The sequence below is a fragment of the Lonchura striata genome, chromosome Z (assembly GCF_050655825.1).
Source record: "Lonchura striata isolate lonStrDom1 chromosome Z, ASM5065582v1, whole genome shotgun sequence".
Taxonomy (NCBI): domain Eukaryota; kingdom Metazoa; phylum Chordata; class Aves; order Passeriformes; family Estrildidae; genus Lonchura; species Lonchura striata.
The window spans coordinates 59,123,162-59,149,502 of NC_140740.1; the positions used below are offsets into that span (position 1 = coordinate 59,123,162).

At 37.2% G+C, this 26,341-nt stretch overlaps 1 protein-coding gene and 1 long non-coding RNA gene across 4 annotated transcripts in view; one reads left to right on the plus strand and one right to left on the minus strand.

Moving 5' to 3' along the window:
- The window catches only part of LOC144248383 (uncharacterized), a 40,645-nt gene extending 15,824 nt beyond the window's left edge, over nt 1–24,821 (minus strand). For 2 of the 3 annotated variants that reach the window (XR_014951595.1, XR_013341721.2), the window contains exons 1-3: nt 22,151–24,821; nt 12,193–12,359; nt 5,444–5,480 (exon numbers count right to left, since the gene is read on the minus strand). This is a non-coding gene — a long non-coding RNA (uncharacterized LOC144248383). Of the gene's footprint in view, nt 1–824; nt 12,360–22,150 lie in introns of all 3 variants that reach the window. The other variant, XR_014951594.1, reaches the window with a different exon arrangement.
- The window catches only part of RGS7BP (regulator of G protein signaling 7 binding protein), a 34,626-nt gene continuing 30,176 nt past the window's right edge, over nt 21,892–26,341 (plus strand). Inside the window, exons 1-2 of the mRNA XM_021534374.4 lie at nt 21,892–22,114; nt 24,816–24,982. Coding sequence (XP_021390049.1) covers nt 21,956–22,114; nt 24,816–24,982 — 326 coding nt within the window. The 5' untranslated portion in view covers nt 21,892–21,955. The remainder of the gene's footprint in view (nt 22,115–24,815; nt 24,983–26,341) is intronic.

Genomic DNA, 26,341 nt, shown 5'->3' on the forward strand with positions numbered 1-26,341 from the left:
CAACCACATTTTTTAATTGTCTACTCTACAATGTAATTAAAGACTCCTTCAGCTTCATGTCCTTGACATCTCAATACTAATTTAAAAATTAAATAAATTAGCTCCCAGGATTTCTAGATTGATGTTATACAAGTAATACAAATCATTATGCTACTGTATTAGTGATGGTTTATTTAAATTTGCACTTTGGTTTTAGGGTGAGAAAACTGCGATATATTTTGACTCTTCAGTAGATACCATTTTAAGTTATTAATTATCTATTTCATTTTTCATCAAAAATTTTCAACATTTAGCTGAATTATTTCCACATTTCCATTAAATCATTAAAATGTAATCAGGCAATAACTTAAAAATACTCCATATGCAATATTTTATCCTCAAACGAGACAATGAAGCAGAAAATGTGAATGTCACCAATAAAATGATAATGGTAAGTAATTTGATGTAGTGTTTGTAAAATGTAAAATTTGAAGTAAAATGATAAAAACATTAAAAATTAATTATTTCAAATCCTTTTTACTCTATCATTCAAAAAAACAGTATTAAAATGCTAATAATGTAATATATTCCATTGTTTCTGAACTCAAGTATGAGTATATGGAGACAGGAAACCTCATGTAGCTTTTCTGTATTACTGGTATAAAGTGAAGGATATTAGATATTGACAGAAAAAATTAGCTGATCATCTTGGTAAATAAAAATGGAAATGTAATACTTTTAAAAATCCTATGTAATACCAATGTACCTAAAGTAACCCCTGGTTTGGGGGATAGTAACTCTTCAAGTAATCAGACTGCTACCCAAGAAATACTGTTTAGACTTACAATCAAAGTGTGAAAATAACTGAAATTCTCAAAACCCTGTTCTTAATCCATGCAGTGTAAATCCTTGGGGAGATGTATGATTCCAGAATTCATTACCAGTTAGATCATGGCATCCAATGGTGCCTGCAAGACAACATGTTCCAATTAGAAACATATGAGGTAAGAATGTGTTTGCTTTGCAGATGGCTCTAGATGGCTAATGTATGCATTTCAGCTGTCAGAAGTTAAACTAGTTCTAAAATAATTTGAATTAAATTTCAGGGGAGGACAAATATGCAAATTTTCTTTTACATCTTATCAAGCAGAGAATGTGTGTAAGAAGTTAATGTTACAGTCAAATTATATCCCTCTCTGGTTCCATATTATAGAATTGGATTCCACTTTTTATCTTTTTTAAAACTTGGGAATTAAAAGAACATATAAATTAATAAACAGCTCTATGGTCACAGGTTTTTCCAATGCATATACTGCAATTTTACATGAACAGCAATTGCAAGACCTACAAAACCATCTATTACACTCACCTAGGAATCAAGCCTCACAAACTAATTTTTATTTGTCATGTACTTTATGATTTAAATCTAAATTACAAAAATTACATAATGGTATTAAACTGTCAAACTGTATTGCTATTTTATCTCTAATTCTACTTAAGACAGTAATGTAATATAATGATAACAATAATGTAAATCAAGACACTTGATTGTCATTGTGTTCTTTCTCTGGCTATTATTCCTGAAATGTTTTCTTTTCAGAGTAATTTGCAGGCCCAATTTTCATTATTTTTAATCTCTAAAAACAAAGTGTTCAGAACTTCCATTTTTCATGCAGAGTCTAGTAGAATGTTCAATGTGCAAATTACCTGGGGCCTCTCAAGTTAAAGGCACTCTTACAAACACTGGGGAATATATAAATGCAAGTACTACAGTGTTAATATAACAGGTTAACACATTTTTTTGCAACAGTAGCTAAATTATCTTATTACCATAATTTAAATCAAAGGGCAGCCAAATTATATATGCATGACTTGTATAGATACTAGCTAAATTCTTTATCTACTTTTAAAAATCCCCACAACACACCCCTACCCCTGGGGTAGCATTTTACTGCTTTACAGGAAGTTTTACATTAAAAGACTTTCAGGAATGTTTGTGACCCACTGGCTGGAAGGACATTTCTGGAAGATTCCTACTGGCTTCCACATACTGCTTAGCCAAGTACCCTCATCAGGAAAAGGAGAAAATGTCTAAACCCTTAAATAGAGCAGAGAGCAAATTGCTTCAGGCAGCAAAATATAAATCAAAATGTTATTTAGTAGACAGTGTTTCTGGCTTTTGCACCAATTGAAAAGAAAGTTGAATTTATTTCACATCTGAGCTTTTTTACAAATACAAATAAAGCAATCCAAAAGTTATTACACAAAGTCAAGAAATATTTCCATTGTTAGCATCATCAGTAATCAGCAATGAGATCATAGCAAACACATTTTTTTTATTCAAAAGGATGTTAGTAAAGACTCTGTACTCTCTCTTTGAAAAATCATATCATAATAAGCATTATGTAAGAAAAACATTACAGCTGTTACATAGGATGAATACAAAAATTCTGCATTTAATTTTATTGAAAATATTTGGGTTTAAAACATTAATAATAGACAGGTTTCATTATCAGGTAACCTTATTGGGTAACATTAATTAAAATGTAATAGTAATGTTAAATTTTTTTAAATCTTCAAAATGCAACAACTGTGGGTAATTTTCTTCCTGAAAGGCAAAGCAGTATGTTGAACAACTGCACAGTAAACAAGTCACAGTAAAAATACTAAATCAAGCACTTAAAATAGAAAATATCAAATACTAGAAAAGAGAATCTTCCAAACAGATAAAGATGAAGTGCTGATTCAGCAATGAACGTTGTCCATCAGCCCCTTCTTTTTAACCTAACTGTGACAGACAAATGTGCTATCTCACTAGTCCATTTTGTGTACTGCTGCAACAGCCATACTGCACCTGAAATTGCTCTGCTTTTCCCACCATTTGGTGCAGGAATCTTCTGTGGGCTAGAGCCAGCATAGCTGGCTGTGTGCTGTACCACTTGGCATTAGGAATCATGCAGATGGCAGGCAGCATGGTCAGGTGACAGTGCAAACTGCCCATGGTCTGCCAGAATAGGCTCTCAGTGACTGTTTTAAAAGTGGATATTGAGTGTCTGCACTTACCAAATATTTTTTGTTTACTAAGAGGAATGAACAGTAACAAAATTAATTACGTCTGTACTTTCCAAAGATCCTTGACACCTAACTGCCCTTAGAATAGCAGTGTCTGTGATGGATAATAATGCATTTGTTAATAACAGATAACAATAATCTTTTTCTGCAGTTTAGTGGCCAGAGTGCTTCAGGAAAAGGGGTTAAACATATCCTTCTTCAATCCAAACTTTCCTTGTCCACAGCAAATGCTCTATGCACTAGATATAGGTATGTCAGGGAGAAACACCACTTTATTTCAGCGTCAAATGAAAGAAAGGCTCTGTATAGGTTGGATTTTATGATCTTAAGGGTTGTTTTCAGCCTCAATAATACTCTTTGCATTTAAATATTGTATTAAGTATAGAGGATGGAGTTTCTAAGTTTCAGTTTCACTGAAATTTATTCTGTAAGTTAAATGCTTTACTCAGGAATATATGAGAGAAGGGGAAGCGAGGCAAATGCTGCTCTTGGATATGCCTTTCATATTCTAGAAGCTGTTTCCCCAAGCCATCAGATGATTATTGTCATCTGTGTTGAAAAACTAGAAGATCTGATTATGTTGATACCTTGAGCTTTTTAAAATCAAGATCCTTTACTAATTCATCTCCTAGACAACTTTTATTTGTACATCTTAGAAGAAACTTTCCAGTGGTCCAAAGGCAGCAACAACTTGATGGTGAGGCTACTTTCTGTGAAACCCTTTAAAAATAATGCAGCTAAAAACACTGTCTATTTAAAATATCTTAATATTTAATTAATGCTATAGTATATATGAATGTGTTTACTAGGTCTTTTTATAGTTGGTGTATGTTGGCAGAAGGAATAATTATAGTATTAAGATTATCAAAACCAGAGTATATCAAATTAAAACCCTGCAGATATTTGTCTTTTAAATTGTCATAAGGAAAAATATTGGTGAGACAAGTGGATCGAGAGCAGCCCTGCCCAGAAGGACCTGGGGTGCTGTGGGTGAGAGGTTGGACATGACCCAGCCATGGCACTCACAGCCCAGAGAGCCAAACGTGTCCCGGGCTGCATCCAGAGCAGTGTGGGCAGCAGGGCCAGGGAGGGGATTCTGCCCCTCTGCTCTGCTCTGCTGAGACCACACCTGCAGGACTGCATCAGCTCTGGGCCACAGTACAGGACAGACAGGGTCCTGTAGGAGCAAGTCCAGAGACGGCCACCAAGATGATCAGAGGGATGGAGCACCTCTCCTGTCAGGAAAGACTGAGAGTGTTGGGCTGTTCAGCCTGGAGAAGAGAAAGATTCAGGGACATCTTACTGTGCCCTTTCAGTAGGACCATCTAAAAAAGATGCTGACAAATTGCTAAGCAGGCCTGTTGTAACAGGACAAGGGATAATGGTTTTAAATGGGGAAAAAAGTACTCTACAGGTGGTAAGGCCCAGGAACACATTGCCCAGAGAAACGGGGGATGTCTCATCCCTGGAATTGTTCAAGACTAGGTTGGATGGAGCTTTGTGTGACTTGGTCGAATGGAAGGTGTCCCTGCCCATGGCAGGGGGTTAGAACAAAATGATCTTAAAGGTTCCTTCCAGCCCAAAACATTTCATTCTATCATTTTATGAGTTTTAGCTAAAAGTTAATCTTCACTTTAACTATTACTGCTTTTTTCTAAGCATTTCTTACAGGCCAGGTATATACAGTCCTGTTATAAGATTTTGGACTGCAAGTGCACAGCTTGAAAGAAGATACTTCAGAAATACCATTAACATACCATTCAGTGAGTACACTAGAGATCTGTGTACATGCTGAGTCTGATTTATAGGGTGGACATGAGCATTTAGTGCCCAGGAGCTTTTCAAAGTTCAAAAACTGCTGATACACAGACTCAAAACAGTACACATATGGTATAAAGCGAATATGATAATCAATTCATAGAGGAAAGTGAGTTGAAAAAGTATGACAACAATAAAGAAGAGAGAGAAAATTGTGAAAAAAAGTAATTTAATTTTCACTGTCAGGAAAAGGAGTTTAAATATGATGTAATAAGGAGGGAGCCAGTATGGAATTCAGAGAGGGAGAATAAGGTGGCTTGTCCTGTATTTATGTGTCAAGAAGAGAGCCCTAGCCCACTGTACTCATGTGCCATTTAAAGGAATGTGTGGACTATGTTAGCTTTGCCCAGACTGTGAATAGAATGACTTGCTGCAAGAGGATCAATAGGGAAAAGAAGACCACTTTTACCATCCATCAAAATGTAATCTTTTTTTTTTCTTTTTTTCTCTGCTGTACCTACTCCTAGGTAGGTACAGGAGTACCTACCTAGGAGTAGGTACAGCAGGGGAAAAAAATATTACATTTTTTTCATTACCTTCTCAAAGACAAAAATATAAGAATTGAGATACTCACATAGCAGCACACAGATAAAGAGGCACAGCCAATGAACCTAAGGGAAGACAGCAAAAGAAAAGTTTTAGAGGGAAAATGAGGAGCTTCAGTTTCCTTCTGAACCTTGAGACATCTACTTTAATCAGGAATTAATTCAATATTCCATTATCTAGAGCTCTCAATTACAAAATTCTAATAGTGTTTCCAGGTTTCTTTTGTGGCTTTGACCAGATTTGCTTCATCCTTTCTAAAAATAAAGCCATCTACTGCCAAAAGAAGTTTTAAATCATTTACATATATGGGTTAAAAATTACTTGACCAAAATTACAAATAGAAAATTTTAGCTTATATGATTGCTTTGAGACAGACTTTTTGGTGTTTTCAAGCACCATTCACAGGAGCATGTGACCATTTACTTGGCTTACATAATTTAGACCTGTGAAAATGGTTTCAGCTGTCTTTGCTTTTCACACCCTTCTTTGGATCAAACGTGTATGTAACATGTACTTATCACAGAATGTCAGGTAAACTATAGATTTCTCCATCCTCTTCTGGAAGAGATTAAAACATACTTGCTATTACTTCTACTATTAAGTGATTTCTCTGTCTCTCTGTACAGTGTACAGGACATTTTAAAACTATGTACCATGTTTTGCATTTCCTTTCTAGGAAGCAAAACAATATCCTAAATAAGAGGCATCATTGCATCTTTGCAAGGTGAGACACAGCACTTTATACACACGCTTTTGGGTACAGGGAAAATTGATCAAGATACAAGGTAGCCAGTACTAGAACATAACATATAAATTGTTCATTTAAGTTTAAAAATGTAAGTGACAAGGAATAATGCCTCATCTCTTGAAAAGTTTGTCTGTTGACACTGAAATCAGCCAGATAGAAACTTTCTGACACAGTTTTGAGTACTAGAAAGCAGGCATTCTTTACTGCAGCCCAGTCACCCAGAAGATCCTTCCTCTAACTGAGTGTGCCAAGCATGAGGTGAAGAGTGTTTGCCATGCACATTGATTACAAATTTATCAGCCATCCCTGCTTATTTGATGTGTCTGTATCACTTTGTTCATATAGCCACACCCCTTATCAGAAGTCCTTCTAAGGTTCTTTGGGCCCTGTCTTCCATGTCTGGTGTCCTTTTCAGGTGGCTGACTGTCAACCCCCACTTCTGAGTAAGCATAATATAATTGTTTTTGTAAAACTTGTGCTCTGACAGCCTTGCAGAGCTGAGCTGGCATCCTGCTTGCATTTTGCATGGGTTCTGTTTGCCCGAGTTACATCCTTTATCTATTTCTCCACAGCTGTGTTGTTGTTCTACTGTCCTTACCAGAATAAAATGCTGTTCTGTTCTACTGCCCTTATCCCTGTCTTTGACTAAACTTATGTGACTTACAATTGACAATTGAAAGGATTTCATTCATTGCCTTAAACTGCCTGTATGTAAATTCCAAATTTTAGCTTTTTCTTTTTCATGTCAAGCTTGGGAGTTTGCCTTGACAAAGGCATAGTTTATTGGTATGAAAATAAGAAGAATGTATTTAACCTTTTTTGGCATTGAAATGATTTAAAATTATTTCCAACTTTTGTAACCATGGAAAACACAGTACAATAAAATTTCTGCCATTGGTGTCTGGAGCAGATAGAGCAGTAAATCTTTGCTCTCTGAAGATATTTATGGATTTTTATTACAAGTTTTTGAGAGGCTATCAAAGAAATGGAGATAGATGGTGACAATTCTAGGATGTATCAGCAGACTTATATCCTGCAAAAAATTTCTGCCACAGATTCTTTGTGAAGGTAAAGAGGCAATTTTTTCAGAAAGGTTTTGTTCCTTGAAAGCCTTATGTGCTAAATCCAAAGCCTCTGTATGTCTAATTCACATCCCTGCAAGGGGACTGGGATTTCAAAACAGAGTTTAACCTCCTTAAGAGTCCATTTCCATAGCTCTTCAGAACACATCTCTACGTGCATGCAGGAGTGCTTGCCCCAAATGGTCAGCTGTGGAAAGCTTGTAAAGCGGATTTTATCTGAGGAATTATTACCATATGCATGATGTAGCTGCTCTGTGGACTTAGAGAGTCGAGTACTCAAAAGCTGTCAGATATTTTCTGCCTTTTCTCAGCTACACTCTGAAAGTGTGTGAAGCTCCCATAGACTGGTGCCCAAATATTTTCTGTTTTCTCTATTACATAGCTTCATTTGTTTTATTAAAATTCCCAATACACTGCCTGATTAAAAGATGACCAAAAAACCCAAGTCTCTTAGAGAAATAGTCACATTCTCATATATAACAGTTGTGTAAAAGCACACATTCACATGCCTATTTCAAAATTACTTTAAATTGTAAGGTTCTAAAAGCCTCAGTAATAAAAGTATTCAATTTTGATTTCGTGTATTTTTTTTTAATTTATTCTTTTGAAAAGGGAGTTGAAATTGCTTGGAGCTACCTTCTTAAATAACTTCCAGATTGAACATGTACATTTTTCCTGCAAATAAGATAGCAAGACTGTGACTACAAATAGCTGTACTTGATTTGAATATGCAAAAATAGTACTTGCATTTGTGAAGTTTACTAGAAGGCAAGTAGAAGAATTTTAAAACCCATGTTATGTTTTTTAATCTTCTGCAGCATGAATATTTATCAAAATAAAAGCACAGATAGGAGTATCACAAAATCAACAAATTTTAAAACTGATGGAGAAGAAATTAAAGCATCAAATTATAATCCAATATATTGTCATGATTTAGCACTCAATCATATTTTACTTGCTTCACAAGCATAAATAATAATAATAATAAACATATCAAAACTTATATTAGCCAAATATTTCTTAATAACAAATTGTTAGATGTTTCTCTCCTTCAAATGTAGTCCCTGAGTCTCCTACAGTTCTACGTCCTGTTTGCATCTGGATGGAACACAAATCCTATTCCTGCTACCTGAGGAAATCTGGAAGCTAAGAAGTTGTCCTATCCACAAATACTCGATAGGAAAAAATAATAAATCAAATTAATGAACCATTCAGAACAATAGTGTAAGAGTCAGACTCACAAAAGCAAAAAAGACATTGCTCTTAATATAAGATTAATGTTCAATATTATAAGATTATTCAAAGTGATAGCTGTAACCTTTTTTGCCAGCAGTCTGTAACTGATATCTGTGTTAAGAAACTACCAACTGAAAGGTGTCTACATTTTTATATTTCTATTATTTAGTAATAATGTTCAAAATGTTTATTATAGGGAAGTAATAATCATCCTTTGCAAAAGTGTAACATAAGTTTTCTGGTACCATTATCACAACTAAATTAAACTGTGTGAAATATTCTGTGTATATAAAATACTAATTTTATTATACACAGGTCAAACAGACTGTATGATCAGTCTACAGACTCTTCATCAAGAGCTCAGTATCTGTAAAACACCTTTAAAAAAACTTCCAATAGTTTTCTTCACTGGATTTCCAACTCATAGCAGGGGATGTAAAATAGCGAAGATAGCAAAGAGAACATACATTGTAAAATCTTTGGCAGGTTATGCTCAGTTTAAACAAAGGGTATGTACAAAATTGAAACAGATAATTATGACATTTCTAGTAAGATTTTTCTTCAATAAATATTTGGCTAAATAATACATTATGTTGTTGAAAGATCTACCAAGTCAGCTCTGGTTTGAGGTTACCCTGAATATGTATTAAAAAGCCATTCACTTTACAGTGATGTTGGAGTCAATACCACAAAAATGTATACACATATTTATGTGCAGTAAAAAGCCTTAGAAAATTAGGCAAGCATCTTGCGTTAGTGAATTTTTATTTAAAAACATGCTGTTTGATTTTGTAAAATTTTGCACACCTGGGAACATGGAGAAGCCATATCTCAATCATAATTCCATCAAAAAATGGTATAAAGAGAGTACTTAGCTAAGAAGAAGAGGCAATAGAGATAGCAATACCATAAAAAATATTGTATATGAAGATCTGTTGATAATTTCACTTCTTAAATAATTTGGTAGCACTTTGGTTTTAAGCATGTTTGTCAATTATAATTGTCCTGCAGATTCAGTTCAAGCATATAAAAATGTGGGAAATTTATTCTCAAATTGCTTCTTATTTGATTGAGTAATGGAACTAATTGTGCAAATCTGTCTTTCAAGATCAGACCTAGGATTTTGCCAAGACTTTTGTCTCATTACATTACTGCTGTACTTCAACTTAGCATTATTCTTAACTCTGACAATATTTGTTGTACAGAGACCGTGTGCTTGATTTCTGTCTTGTATGTGGTATTTAAAAGTTAAAAACAAAAAAGAAAACAAGAAAAACAAACAACAAAAAAAAAACCATGGAGAATGTGCAGAAAAGTAGATATTTAATTTATAGGACTCATGATACACTAGAACTATATATGCCAATTTAAAAATTATTATTGTAAGACTGTGTGTTCATTTATGCACCAATATATGATTGTACTTCAATAATAACCTGTAGTAGTTAGCTTATGTGATTAGTTAATGCTTTAACATGCTGATATTTTCAGTATGCATACTGATAGATAAAACATTAAGATTTCTTTTTTTTTTTTGCTAATTTTAAATTCCTAATTTCTGCAGAGATTTCTTTTAATAGTACTATATTTTAATGCTTCCTTTTGTGTTACAAATACCTGACTTCTAGATTTGCTCTTATTCAGATATTTTGGAAGAACTACTCCAAACTAAATCACTATGACACATATTTACAGTAAACATTCCTTAATTATAGAAATCTTTTTTAAAAAACAGATTAGTTTTGTAAGTTTCAGCAGAAAAACAAGAACATGAAAAATATCTATTATCTCTTTAGTCCCATAAATCTGAATAACCATACAAAGCATCATTAGTTTCGCCCTTACACTTCTGAAGCCATCTAGTTTTTGCTTATGCTTTTGAGAAATTTAACAAAACCAGCAAAGCCACAAAATACATCACTCAAGTTTATCCAAGCAGGGGGAATTCCAGTCTAGAATTTCCTTTATTGTATCACATATACATGATTTGCAGGTAGTAATAGTGGACAATAGAAGTGATGAAGACCTGTTGTAGGATGAGAAACCCAAGGTATTTCCCCAGTTACTCTTGGGGAAAAATAAAATTGTTCTCATGCAGAAATCAGTTCTGACCTACAAGAGTATGTGGAATTTTACTTGTGAGCTTTGAAAAGTCAAAATCACCCATTTTTTTGTTTGTTTCATGCTTCCTATTCAACAGGAAGATAAAAGGATTCTAATTACGCTAATGACTTCTATAGAGAAGATTGAAGAATTTAGAAAGAACTTGAGAATATATGAAAACAACTCATAGTCACATACATCAAATTAACAGATTGTAGCTTGGTGCTTAAATTCATTTTTGGAATCATCCTCACCAACAAGCATTTCCTGAACAATTTTCTTAACTATTCTCTCAGTTAAATGTTCAAAACAAATTCACCTGTGGTAAACAACAGAAACATTTCTGCAAGTTTAAGATCTCAAAGTTTTACTGTAATGCTATATTATGCCAATAAAGTAATATTTTAGAATCAAACTGCATAAATTGCAGGATATCTAAATCTCATTTTCATAGTTGAGCTTAAGACTAAATTTGATGATGTGACGTTGGCTGGGCAATCACAAACTATATGAAGTTTACCAAGGACATGGACCAGGTTTTGCACCTGGAATGGGGCAGCCCTGGATGTACAGACAGCCTGGGGAATGAGAGGCTGGACAGCAGTGCCATGGAAAGGGCCTTGGGGTTCTGGTCCATGGCAAGTTGAACATGGGCCAGCAGTGCCCTGGCAGCCAGGAGGGCCACCCTTGTCCTGTGGGCATCAGGGACAGCATCGCCAGCCGGGCAAGGGAGGGATTATCCTGCTCTGCTCTGCTCTGCCCTGGGGCAGCCTCACCTCGAGTGCTGGGGGCAGTTCTGGGTGCTGCAGGATAAGGACGGTACTGGAGAGTGTCCAGTGAGGGCGTGGAGGCAGTGAAGGGCCTCGAGGGGAAGCTGTGTGAGGAGAGGCTGAGGTCACTTGGTCTGTTCAGCCTGGAGGAGACTGAGGGGAGATCTCACTGCTGTCTGCAACTTCCTCATGAGGGGAAGAGGAGGGGCAGACACTGACCTCTGTTATGAGGTGAGCAGTGACAGGACATGAGGGAATGCTATCAAGTTGTGTCAGGGGAGGTTCAGGTTAGATATCAGGAAAAGGTTCTTCATCCAGGGATATTCAAGCAGTGGAACAGGCTCCTCAAGGAAGTGGTCACATCCACAAACCTGCCAGAACTTAAGCATTTGGACAAAGCTCTCAGGCATGATCACAAAAGGTGTGATTTTTGGGATTGTCTTGTGTAGGGTCAGGAATTGTACTCAGTGATCATGAATCCAATCATTATGAGACCTTGTGGATCCCTTCCAGCTAAAGATATTCTATGATTCTATGGCTTTTAAGGGTTGTCAATTAATAGATCCACTAGAGTAATGTTCCATTACGAATTAGACTGAAACTAATACATAAAAAGTAGACTACATTCCTCTGTGGTCCAAGTTTACTGAAGTAAAGTTGTATTAGGAGAAAGTATAAATCTCATTCCAAGAGAGACAGGTAAACTAATTCAAAAATTCCTGCTAAAAATAAATGTAAACTGCATTTTAAAAAAGCAGGAGAATTCCAGGACTACAATGTTAACACAGTATAGTTGATCACAACTAGAATAATATAGAATATAGCAGAGAGTACTTACAGCTTCCCACCACCTAAATTCATGCTCAGATGTGAAGTCAAGATGCAGATCTCATAAAACTCTACATCCAAGAATATGGAGCTGCTTTGTGGTCCAGTATTCACAGAATCATAGAATATGCTGAGTTGGTTAGGATCCATCAGTACAACCGAGTCCAACTCCTGGCCCTGCACAAAAAAAAAGAAATCAAAGCTTTTATATCTATTGCAAGTCCACAAGAAAAACAACAACAATGTTGTTATTGCAACAACAATGTTACAACAACAAAACAACAATGACCCACCAGGGCTATTTGTCATACACTTCATGCTGTTTATCTATACTTGTATCATCCTTTTGACTGATGTTTTGGTAAAGATTTCACTTGGCATTTCCTCAAAATAACTGAAAATATTTACAAACAAAACAGATGAACAATATTTAGAATACTACATTCTCTTTCCAATGTCAATAGCAGGTGTTCTGTAAATAGAAAGGGAAGGTAAAATAGAAAAAGGTTACAGGCAAAATATGAATTTGCTCTTTTTCTTCAGGGCTTTACCTATACCATGATGGATAACTTCTACCAAAGTGCAGTAACTTACACATTTCCTTACAAGATTTCACAACTTTTTAAAAGATTGTGCCTTCAGCTTGTCAGGATCACAATAAATTCTCAACTGAGTTCCAGCAGCTGTCCTTTCACATTTGTGCCATCTAAATTAACAAGTATATTCCCAATACCACCATCTGGGGAACATAGAAAACACTGAACACTGAGAGCTGGACTCTCAGCAGGTATCTGCTGACCTCCACTCACACTAGCCCCGTGTTAAGAGTAACCCACTGATTACATATGGAGCTGTTGTTTGAACTATTTTTTTCTCTCTCAACTGTAGCTCTCCCCAGAGACAAGGTGAAGAAAAAATATATAGGCAAATATTAATCTATATTCTATATATATCCTACATGTATTTCACTGGATTTCTCCAGTCCTCTGTGGTTACATGTGGTAGACAAACACAGGACTAGGGTTCTGGCCCTATAAGTCTGTCATACAGTGTACTGGGTCTATATGTGAATTTTTAAAGTAATTTTTAAAGTTAATTTGTATAATAAATCTTCCTCTCATCATAAGTTTTGGCCTCTCTAGGGTAAGCTTTGAATTTTGCTCATATTTGGAGGTGTGACATGCTAACCTTACAGCTATAGTTTCACTTGTTATTTAAAAGAACAAAATACAAAACTCTTCTTTGATCACACAGAAAAAACAAAGGTGAGTATGGACAACAGAGAAATGAGTGAAAAACAAAACCAGAAAAATTAAATATAAAACATTTCAAAGAAGGATAATGTAAAACTACAAGAAAAAACAGAAGATGAGAATGAGCCAATTAAAAATATATGACATAAACTGTAAAGAACATAAAGCAAAGAAACAACAGGACCAAGTTTAAAAGAACAGAAAAAAATACAAAAAAAATAAGAAAATGCAAGTCCATAAAGTAACATTGGAACCAAACACTTAATTCTTTGCCTCTACACAGGAATTCAGTCCTATATTTTTTAGGAAAATAATCATACATTCTGAGATCTTAAGCTTTTTGCTGACAGCAGAACAGGCTCATTCAGGATTTTAAAAACAAATTTCAAGGAAAGCATGTGCTAAATGTTTCTGAATCCCTTCAGGTCCTCCCACATGCTTTGTCCTTTTCACAGTCTAAGGAAGATTCATTAAAGCTTAAGATGCTTTGCTTTTTCTTTTTTCTCCTTTGAAATACATTGTCAGAAACATTGGTCTTAGTGAGTATGTCTCCCTAAACCCTATCTCTTCTGAATTCATATTTGTGTTTAACTTTGATTCTTTATCATTATCATACAAAGCTCAATGAAGAATTATTAGAAAGGGTTCTTCTTGTTTCACCTGCAAAGAAGAAAGGAGGAGGAAGAATTTTAGTAGAAGGAGATTGCCAGGCAGAGCCTTCATCCACATGTTTCTCAGTTTCCAAGCAATGCACCTGCCACCACAAACAGAATGACACTTTTCTCCTTGTGAATTTCTCCACACCTCAATAACCAACCAACAAGGTAAATCCAGAAGCCCACACCAGCAAATCAGCACACCACAATAATGATTACCAACCTTTCTACACAGGTAAAGGGATAAAATTAAAGCAATATTCCTGAGTAAAGGCTGGGGAATTGTGCATATAATGATGCAACAAAACTGGAAATTCTGGAGAGTATTTTCTGGGAAGCCACCATTCCACCATGCTAATATAATGTGGAGAGGGGGCTTAGAGGGAATCTTTCATCTGCTTTCACATGGATGATATGTATGGTTTGGGTTGTTTGTTTTGGATTGGGTGGGGTTTTTTGTTGTTATTGGTTTGGGAGTTTTGTTTGGCTGGCTGGGGTTGGGTTTTTTTAAATTTTATTTCATTTTCATATTCTATTTTTCTGAAATTCCCTAATTTATTCAGCTCTAGTTTTCCTTAAAATTCTCCCTGCTTCAAGTGTATGTCATTGGAATAACACCAGTTAACACCACCATTGTCCCTCAAACATTTTCTAGATTTTTGAAAGAATATAGTAATATTTAAAAGTTAGGCAAACAAGAAAAAAAGGTCCTCATTACTGTCCTTGTCTGTCACAATGCTCAGCCAGATTCTTGGAAATACACATTGTTCATCAAGAACAATTACAGGTTTTGCTCTGCCTGTTGAAAATTTTACCCATGAATTAAAAAATGTCAATTCTGCAGGTTGATGAGCTCAATGAAAAAGGTTGATGACTCATTAAGGACAAGTACAAAAAACGCTTTTGGCAATATGTATTTCTATGAAGAATGTCTTGATTTCAGGGCAGTTCCTTAGTGCAACAAGGCCAAAAATCTTGTAAGACAGAGTAAGAGCTCAGATTTCCTCCCTGGAATCACCACTGGGTATTTGATTCAATCCAAACTGCTTTTTCATGTAAAAATGAACTATGCTGTACTTACCATGTACCAAAAGTAGATTAAGTCATGGTGGTGTACTGTAATCACACTTACATGGAAACAATATCATTTCCCATGAGATCTAAGCTTTCATTTAAAGAAATTATTAAAATATGGTTATTGAAATACATCTTTCAAATGGGTATTTAACTTACAGTGTAATAATCCAGTTCTTAACAGGATGTGATCCATTTCTGTTCATTTCAATAACACATTAATTCTGAAGTCGAGTAATGATCATTCAAAAATCTCTTCCAATCAGGTAACATACCGAGTAGCAGTAATTGATATAATATGTTTGTAGGGCTAAAAGATCTTGAACATGTAGCTAGTGAATAGTTATCAGGGAGAGCACAGGAGTAGAGATACAAACTAGACCATAAAGACTGTTTCACAAGGCCAAATTTGGAGGGCAAGTAGAAGAGGTTTCAGAGCACTGCTGCTTCCAATGAGTTTACTTATTTTAAGTTGTATTCTCATCTTTGAATAACACAAATAGAAATTTGTTAAAATTATTAAGCCTGAGTGTCCAGTCTGATTAAGCGTTCAAAGCTTCATTAGGTCACTTGGTCTGAGACATACATACATTTGCATTATTTATTGTAACAGCACAATTCTTGTGCTATATTTGCATTAGATATAGTAGCAAGTTTTACTATCCTTGACTTGCCTTTGTTATCTGAATATATTCATCCTTTTTTAATTGTTATTTGACTTCTGCTTCTAAAAATCTTGAAAGACAGCAGTAAAAAGTTTATAAAAATACTATTTATTTTTAAAATGTAAACACATAGCCTACCAGTAAGATTCCTCTTGTTGGCATAGTTTATGCTGTGTGCTGTTCCATTCCTTAGCTCTGGGACTGCGTGACCAGGAGGCAGTACAGACAGTGACAAAACCATTTCTTAAACTGAATAAACCAGAGATTTTTTATAGGCCTTTTATTTTTAGTCACACTACAGAACAGCCATGGACATGACAATGAGTGCAAAATTTGCCATCTCTCCACATTTATAAAATACAGTACTTTTTATAATGTTTCTGAAGATGCAGTAGAGGGCCTCTGTATTGATCCAGGCCTTTTTCCTGTAGACATAAGCAAGATGAAAAGTACTAGGGTCTGGTATTCATACTCTCGGATTCTTGAAAGACCATACTTGTTTTCTAGAATTAAGTATGTGTTCCCTGAATGCATAAATTACTGCAGTTTATACGTTTAATATAAAAAACAGAAACCTCACATATTTCTCTTATTGCATTCATCAAACACTCTCTAGACCGCTATATGCCAAACATGGCATTTCATAAGTAGAAGAGTCCTGATACATCTAAAGACTTTAATTACTTAAACATCCATTTGCCTAAGGCTCTATTCTTTTAGTTTCTCTCTAACAGCTCATCACAAATCCATTGTGTTTTCTTTTTCATAGCTCTTCCTATTCTTCTTTAATAACAGTAATCTTTTACTTTGAGTTTAATCTTCACCAGTCGATTAATAATGTACATATTCATTGTAAGACTTTATTAAAATATTTTCTTCTGCAGTCTTTTATTAAATTGTCATGAGAGTTGTGACTCTTAAGGAATTTTAATAATATCATTAAACTTAGTTTTTAATTGTTAGTTCTTACACATATCTTTTAATAATTTTGGGCTTTGTGTTTTATAACACTAAAGATATTTTTTCTTGGTTTTTTTTACAGACTTTAACAGGAAGATTAATCAGTGGTCTCTATTATCTTCCATTTCTTGGGTGGCTTTATGTCAGACTTTCTATGATAATAAAAAAATTAGGTAATAGTAAGGCAAAATTGTATTAATTTATTGCATTGTCTACACTATCTATAGTCATTCTCTATTGGATTGACTACACTAGAACTAAAAGTAAATAATTCATGTTCATACTTTCATAATGAGAAACTCATCTTAACCTTGTTCATTTCAGAAATAATTATTCATTTCTGCAGTTGAAGATTTTCTGTGCTAATGTTTGGGTTTTTAAAGAAGGCTTTTTCCCCTCTTAATAACAGAAGTGCCGATGGCTTTAACATTATGTAATTAATGATACTGTGTTTAAAAAAAATATAGAGGTGAAAGCAAGAGGCATCTGATTCTATGGGCCATTTTCTTAGACCTCCTTGCCATTAAATCCTATCTTGTGCTGTGCAAATGCACATAAATTTGAAAAAAATTAGTTGGCTAGCTTTCTGAGCATTCACACAGATATTTCTGTGTAAATTCATATTGTAAATATATGTGGTAAAGAACTAGAGAAGGTGGGGACATATCCTGGATTATCTGATTTAGGACTTCCTTCGTTCTCTGGTTTAAAAGAATGCAATAGTTATTAAGTGCCAAATATCTTAACCATAATAATTTCTAGAATCCTCAAGGCATAACTTAAATATTACAAACAATCTTTTGCAACATAGAGAAGGCAAGTAAAGCATACTTAGCCATTTTTACATTTTTGCTAGCTTAAGCATGTTGTTTCATGCATTCCTAACCAAGAGTAATATGCCTGTACTGGGCTGACAGCTACAGTCTCTCTAGTGATGACATTTTTTTTAAATTTGACAGCAAGCAAAGTAAGCCTTTTCCTCAGCTTCTCCACTCCTAATACACTTCATGGAGATTAGCTTCCTAAATGAACTTAGAAATTACTGGGACTTTTAAGACTACAGAGCTTTGGAAAGCGTTCCTTTCTTCAAAAGTTTAACTGATAGACTGCCTGTGTTTGTGGAATTGACTGGCTATAAATTTCTCAACACAAATATATTTCTTTGATTCAAAGGGTATCTATGGAAATTTGATTTAGATTCAAAATGCACCTGCAGTCAAAACCACTGACTTCTAAAGAAACTGAGTATTATATTTTTATATATCTTGCTATTAAACTGGTACATACTGAATATACACTAATGTATGTAATCTTTGCCACAAAATAATTTGACTTGGTAAATGTTGCACTGAGCACAGGCTGAAGAGGAAGGGTGCTGGGAGCTGTCTCTGCTGGAGGACCTCTGAACTCAGGATACATGAAAGTCTTTATGGAATCAGTATGGATACATGACACTTTGGATACATGAAAGACTATGGAATCAGTATGGAACAATCACTCTTTCTCTAACTTCCCAGTCTTATAAAACGATTTATAAAAAAGGAATGGCCATTAAAATTGTGATTTTCAAATGCATTATTACATTGTTTTTAATGCATTAATACATTGCTATTCATGATAGTTAAACAATTTTACTACACAGGAAGCCGGGTACAAAAATCAAGTGCTTATCTCCAGACACTGATCTTACCCCACATTTACAAGGTATGAATCTGTGTGCTGTTTTAAATCTTTATTTAAATCTGTCTTTAGAAAGACGGTCACTTCAATTTCTTTAAAATATATATTTTATAGAAATGTAGAAAAGTCTATATTTTTTGTTTTCATTTTCAATTTAACTTTAAAACTTATAGTTTATTTTTCTGTCTTATGAAGATTATGCAAAAATACTTTCTTTTTTTGTTCAATACCTGCTTCTTGCTTTCCTCTGTATCTAGAGAAATGGCCTTTTTTCCTAAATTCCTAAATTTTACATATCTCTTCCTCTTTTTTTTTTCCCTACACGGACTTCTCTTCACATTTCCTGGAAAATTATTCTCTCTTTCATAACTTATCTAGTCCATTACATTCTACACACCCTTGAGAAATATCATGAAAAGCTAACTACCAGAGCAATAAATGGACAGACAAAGATTACAACAAAACGGAACAAGAGAAACCCACAAGTTAAAAAAAAAAGTTCATCTCAGTTGATTTTTTAGAATTAGTATTCTGGCTAGGCAGAGGAAAGCCCACATATAGACTTTTGGTTCATTATGAGTTATAGAGCTGCAAATAATCTGACTGTAATAGGCCATGTACTTTCTGAACTTATTTCAAGGTCACCTGCCTGTGGCCTTGAGAGGATGCCATAGGAGGTAGTAACAAGCCCCTGCTTCCTGCAATCCATTAAACATCAGGAGGTGAAACTAGAATAAGGAAAAATTGACAGAAACACTAGCTCAGACAAGAAGAAAGAATTATGTCTCTTCAGGAAAGTTTTCAACAAACATACATCTGTTTTCAAGAGATTGAATTTGTTTCCTGGTGATATATTTTTCAAACCTTGTTGTTTTCAAGTCTTGTTGCCTCCACTGCTCACCCTGCAACAGCCTTTGGTGGCTTAGCTTGGAGCTGTTTCCCCCATCCCCATTCCTGGGATGCCTACAAGAATCATAGTTTCTTATGCATCCCAGACCGAGTTGATACCTGTCACTCCAGGCACCTGTTGGCTGATGGACAAAATTCAGCTGTGACTCAGCTTTATATAGGGCAGATATATCACCAGGAACTAAATTACAATCTTTCTTAAAAGCCAGTGGGACTTTGGTGCTGATTTCAAGGGACCAGAGCTTCAGCCAAGACAGGTAACGTAAAAGCAAACATGCTGCACTCTTTTACAGATTCATTGTTGTTGTTGTTGAGTTTAGTATTAGCATTATTTCATTACTGCTATTGCAGTAGCTCTTAATAAGACTCGAAATAGACTGAAAAATGACTACGACATTAGACTAAAATGATCCTTAAGCAACAAATAAAACACTAGCACTGGTATAGCATAGTGTTATATTTTATTTATTTCCCTTTACAAATACAGATGTGTACAAATATAGATATACTTATTTCCCTTTACAAATACAGATTTTTCCCTTTACCTACATAGATGTGAGGAGAGGATGTATTAATTTTGCTTTTTATCAATATTAAAAATATTTTTCTTGTCATTAGGAAATGTCTTTTCTGTGTATTGTAGCAGTATCATGTCCTGGCCCAAAGCATAATCTTATGCATTTACTTCCTATAAAAGAATTAAATTAACTTTGAAAAAAAAAAAAAGTGATGTCCTTAAAATAGGACTAGCAAACTGCAAGTTTTTCTGCATGGAATGCTGAAAATCTAGTAGTATGTTTACAAAGGTAAAGTTAGAATTGCAAGGTCAGTTTAGCTTTAACTAATGTGATGACAGTGCTTGCAAGTGCTGTAAATGCATCCATACAACCACATATCCAGTAGCTAACATTTTTGTGAAAATAGCAGGAAAAGTCTAGAGTTTCAAAGTAGATTCATAGGTCATATCCAGATTAAAGTGGATATTAGATTGTCTGTGTTACAGTAATGTTCAGTACAGCCTGAAAAGAGTTTCTCAAGCTGCCAGAGTGCCATTGATGGCATATTCAAGCTTCCTGGCAAGACAAGGTTTCTCTGTGTGATGTGTTTGATGTTGCTTTGCATTCAAGAACATTACTGAAACACAAAAAAGCTCTTATTCAGCGGCCTGAATAGATACAGTTATACCCGAAGGGAGATAAACAGCCATAGCTCAGTGGGTACACAAAGGAACAGGACCAGCAGAATCTGAAGCCGGCTCAGGCCATAGCTCATGCTGAAGCAGTGCAGGCCCCAAGAGCCGCTGGGGAAGGGAGCTACAGACACAGAACAGGCACAGCCCCACAGCCCTCTGCATTGGAGGGGCTGGTGCCCACGGCACCATGTGTGAGCATCAGCCTGGTGAACTGCAGCTGCACTGTGCTGGTGGTGCACAGAGGAGTTTCCCCACTCAGTTATTATTTAATCTTTCTTACAATTAAGAAATACAATCTTGTTTTATCACAAACACCAAACTTTTTGTTAGAGCCCCAAAATATGATTTTTTTTTTTTTTTTTTACAGACAGAAAGTAAGTCATAGTGTCATAGAACATGCTGAGTTGAAAGGAACCTCTCAGGACCACTGAATCCGCTCCTGGTCCTGTGCAGAACACCTCAATAATCCCACCATATGAATGGGGAAGTTTTCCCAAACACTTATTGAACTCTGTCAGGCTTGGTGCTGTGACACTTCCCTAGCAGCCTGTTCCAGTGTTCACCACCCTTTGGGTGATAAATTTTCTGATAACCAGCATAAACTTCCCCTGACTCAGTTTCATGCCATTTCCTCAAGTCCTGGCACTGGCTGTGAGAGTGACGGGATTGGTACATGCCCCTTTGCTTCCCCTCAGGAGGATGCTGAAGACCACAACGAGGTCTCTCCTCAGTGTCTTCTCCAGGCTGAACAAAGCAGTGCCCTCAGCTGCTCCACCTAAGGCTTCCCCTCCAGATCCTCAACCACCCTCGCGTCCCTCGCTGGGAGCATTAGACTCCATTTGATTTGGGCTGCCAGCGGGGCGGCTCCCGGCCCCTCGCGGCGCGGCCCCTCGCGGCGCTGCGCTCCCGCCCCGGGGCGGTGCTGCTGCCGGCGCCAGCCGCTGCGGGCCGCGCCGCTCCCGGCGGGGACGCCGTGCGCGCCGAGTGCCGGGCCCCGCCGGGAGCGCTGGGCGCTGCATGGGAGCTCTTCCCCAGCGCTCCCCCACCTCCCCCCGCCGGCTGCACGGAGGAGGACGGCGGAGCATGCCACCGGCGGGGCGGTTCCGCGGGAACTGACATGCTGCCGAAGGAGGGCAGGCGCCAGCCCCTCCGCCTCTCCCCGCGGTAGCGGAGGCGATGCTGCAGGGCGCTCTCCGGGCTCTCCCGCAGCCGCCAGGCTATCGCCCGCAGCAGCCGCGCTCGCTGCCGTGAGCGGCGCGGCTCCGGCCCGGCCGAGGCGACGAGCGGCGCGGGCCCGCGCCCGTGCCCGTGCCCGGGGCGGCGGCGGCGGCGGGGAAGGCGCTGCCCGCGCCCGCGGGCGGCTCCGCGCGGCGGATGCGTGTGCATGAGCGCTGCACCGAGCGGGCGCAGGAAGCGCCCCCGCTCCGCCGCCTCCATCTTCCAGGGCAGCAGGACCTCGCCGCACGGCCGCGACAGCGAGCGCCGGGGCAGCGGCTCCGATAGTGCCTATCAGACCCAGAGAACCCTGGATGACTGTAAGATGGTAAGTGCCTCGGGCGGGCTTGCCGTAGATTTTTACCTTTTCCGAGCTCTCCCGGCGCAGGGCAGCGGTGCCATTCCTTCCGCCGCCTTGGCTATTCCCATCACGTGCAGTTGCACTGTTTTTAGAACCGCAGTCCCCGCCGGGGTGCTGCCCTGCGCCCCAACTCGCCGCGTTCCCAAAGCGGAAGCCGGGAGGTACGAGACCTGCGGAGCAGGGAGCGGAGCCGGGCGCCTGGACAATCCTGCGAGAGCAGGAGTCCTCACCCTAGTACACACGCCGCAAAGCAGCTGGAGTTGCTTTTCGCTAGATCCGTCCAAATCGGTACTCAGGCTTGGGCGCACGGAAGCCTAAATGGGTAAATAGTTGCCTCCAATGAATTACTGCACTACTTGCTGTCTTGTGCAGCAGCCGCATGCTTGCTCTAATATAATTCTAAATAAGGAGACACAGAGTTAGAGGCCCTGAAATTCTGTCCCTGATATATATGGTACCTGTTACCAGTCTTCCCATAGTAACTGGTTGCAGTTGTAAAACCTCAGGTGAAACACCTGCATCCGTGTTATTTATGGACTGTTGCATTCTGGTATGAAATTTTTCCCCAGTCACGTTTAAAAAGCTTGCATCCTGACACTTTCATCCAAATCAGCACTGTATGCCTTCTTTCAGGCTCCTTAAGCTACAGTCAGCCTGACACTGGGCCCCAGAATTACCCCTCTAGCTAGTGACAGATGTAGAAAAAAAAATGAAGTTGTTGATACTTTTCTGGACAAATCTGCACCTAGAAAATAAATGGAGCTGCTGCTACTTTTCTGGACAAATCTGTACCTGGCTAAAGCTCTGTCCAGTAGCAGTTCTATTCTGCTGGATTCTGGCAGTTCTTTTTACTCTGGTGCTGCAAAATATGCTGGGAGATTATCCATGCTTCAAGATTGATGCTTCAAGATTGAGAGCAATTCCCAGTGCATGGAGGAACAAAAGCTGCCATGGTCACTCTACATATAAGTGGATCTTACTAGGTTCTGCCTTTTTTCTCATTCCCAACAGCGTAATGTGATCAGGTTTAAGTTTTAAGAATTAATTGGTTTGAAATAAAATGTTTTATAGGTGGATTATCAAGTTGCAATAGGATTCAGGAGGTAAAATTAATGTGGTCTTTTTAATGTGGTCTTTTTCTATGTCTCGATTCAGCAACATATGTGTGGTTTTGTTTTCCTGGGCAGTGCTAAGGTGGCTGGATGGTCTGTTTAAACAAGGAATGTGAGGTGAGAACTGGCAAAATGTATATGGTGCAACCAGTTACCAGTTGCAGGATGCGACACTTTTCTTCCTAATGCAGAATAATCACACTATGACACAACACAGTACAAATTTTTTTCCTCTCTATTGCCTTCATGCATTCTAAGAGTTGAGGACTTGTTTAGGAAATACTGTGCCTAGGGCTTTGTTTGGTGTGTGCTTTTGCGGTTGTTTGGGATCTGGGTGTGGGAGGGTGCAGATGTACTGAAATGCACTTAGGTTGACTTGCTGCTGTTGACAAGCAGAGGAACCGATTTGGTATTCTTAAAATGAAATTTAAGAAAGTATGGCCAAAACTATTTTTGATACCAGTTCTCATCTAGGCAGTTAATTGCAGTGGGATGCATGAAGGGTATGAATATAATGCTGTAAAAGTGACTAGTGTATTTCCTGATAATGAGAATTTGAGGACTTGAGTGTAATGATTGGTAGCTCGAGACTCTTAGTATGTTTTTATGTTGGGGTAGTTGAACTTCTGGTGCTAATGATGACTGCAGAATTATGAGCAATTACTCTTGTCTGTTTTTCTGTAGTTTGGAAATTGAGGTCAAAACATAGATAAATATTCTGTTCTATTACTCCAATCCTTCCACCCCCACCACCATGTGGAGCAAATGATCTTACATGCATTCCTTCAGAAGACAGCAAATGCTTCATTTCCTTAAAATATCATTCCATGTACATGATCAGTAGAACTAAACAGTAATGATCTTTCCATTATGCTGAAACTAGCATTTATCCAACAACATCTGTATATATCTGCTGGATAGTGGATTTCTGTACAGGTTGTAGTGTTTATTTACTAATTTGTTTCTTTTTCCCACATGCACTTTAGAGAACGTGCTTTCTGGAATTTTAGCAGGAAAGTGCCTATCTGGTACATCTTCTCAGCCAGTTACAGCAGATGAGTTTTAAGTCAGAAATCTGGGTTGAAGGAAAATGACAGAACAGAAATCATTACAAAATAAATTAGCAAAATTGCCCATTTAAAAGCAAATGCTACATTCCAGTCCCTGTACATGCTGTTGATCAGGAAGCAGGAGAAGCAAAGGCAGTAATTTCTGGAGATATTTTCGCCTTTCATGACAGCAAAAAATAACCTCATGCTACTAGTAAAACAGATGTTTTTTTGTCTGCTTAATATTTAATACTAATAACTCAAACACTTTCAGATATTGAAAGCAGAAACATTACTTTCCTACAGATGAACATTTATAGCTCACAGAAGAAGCAGCTGCCATGGAGTCTCTGGTTGTTTACTGAATCGTGTGCTCTTGATCCTGTGTGCTATGAAATTGTGAGAAGCAGGAACAAGCCCTAGACTGGGCATGTTTTTAAAAAACTGGATTGTTTTTACCAATGTAGTTAAAAATTCTCATGCATGTAAATCGTTTTTGTTTTTCAGCTTGTCCAGGAGTTCAATACCCAGGTGGCTCTCTATCGGGAGCTGGTCATTTCTATTGGGGATGTCTCCGTCACCTGTCCTTCTCTGCATGCAGAATTGCACAAAACTCGAACCCGAGGATGTGAGATGGCCTATCAGGCTCATCAAAAACTAGCAGCAATTTCTGGGTAGGAGGCAACTTATGCTTAATTAAAGCCATATTCCCGTGCAAATCTGTGTTAAGTACTACATAATAGAAACTTTCAGAAAAAGCATTACCTTTTGTTTTTCTGTTTTAAGCATAGAGGTGCATGACCACAAATTTTGCAGAATGTCTATATCCTTATGCAATTTTGGATCAAGTCCTGGTACCCTTACCAAGAACATACCCTTCTGATTTCACTGGATGCTTTTATGTGAGACAAACAGGATTTTACTGCGTATAACTACACATCAAAGGGGAAGTCATGCCCTTCAAGGGTGAAGCAGCAATAGCTTTCTCTCCAGTCTTTCATTGACTATACCTAATTGAATAGTTAAGAGACAACTAGCTCAGTTCAATTAGAGACTCAACAAAATTAAACCAAAATTAGGTGCAAACTGAGTGAGTGGAATACAAAAACTACTCTGATAATTTGTGTTTACCTTCTACATGCTTTTAAACCCTTGTTTGTGTTGAAATAAGAATGAAACTTGGCCAGCATACAGTGTTTTAATTTATTCTCTGGTATTACATGATGTACATTCCTTTCCATGGTGACAGAATGTATTATCACATACTTGAGATTGTGCCTCAGTGCAAGATCAACCAGCATAAATAGCTGTTTCCTAAAAAATGGGAATTCGTGCAGCTAATTCCATGTGGGTTCTTCACAGTATGGTGACTGGGACATTTGTATTTATACATGTACCCCCTGAGTCATGTCTTTCTGATTACACTTTGTCAGAACTTTCTGCGTGTGTCTTATCTACCATAAGCTATTTTGCACCACCAGAAATAGAAAACACCTTAATTTTTTGTAACTCTGTCTAATCCCCATTTAATTTTTTTTCTTCGCTGTAATATATTAAAGAAATCTATTATAGGCTTGGTATATAAGGGGAGCTCAAACTAACAAACCAAACAGAAGAGGATACTGGTTGGCTATTTTAGTAGAATTGTCATAATTTTCAAGTAGGACTTTGTGTAAAGTTAGTTTAGTGACCTCTGATTTGTTCCTCAAACAAAATATATACTTTTAAAATACTAACATCGGTGGGAACTTTTAAAAACATCAGCAATGAATAGGCATAGTTCTTTTAACCAGTACATTGAAAATGTGAAAACAAGCAGTAGTGAAATTTATATTTTGTGCTTTCAGACTCAAAAGAAAAACTTATATAAACCAAAATAATACATTTGAATAGCTGAACCTATTTTGTAACTTTAAAATATTTTTCCCTGTAAAGAAAACAATTGGTACATGCTCATTTCGAAAGTACATGTGTTTTTTAAGCAATTATTTTGCAGCTGGAAGTCTGTCATATACACAAAGATGTCCTGGAGG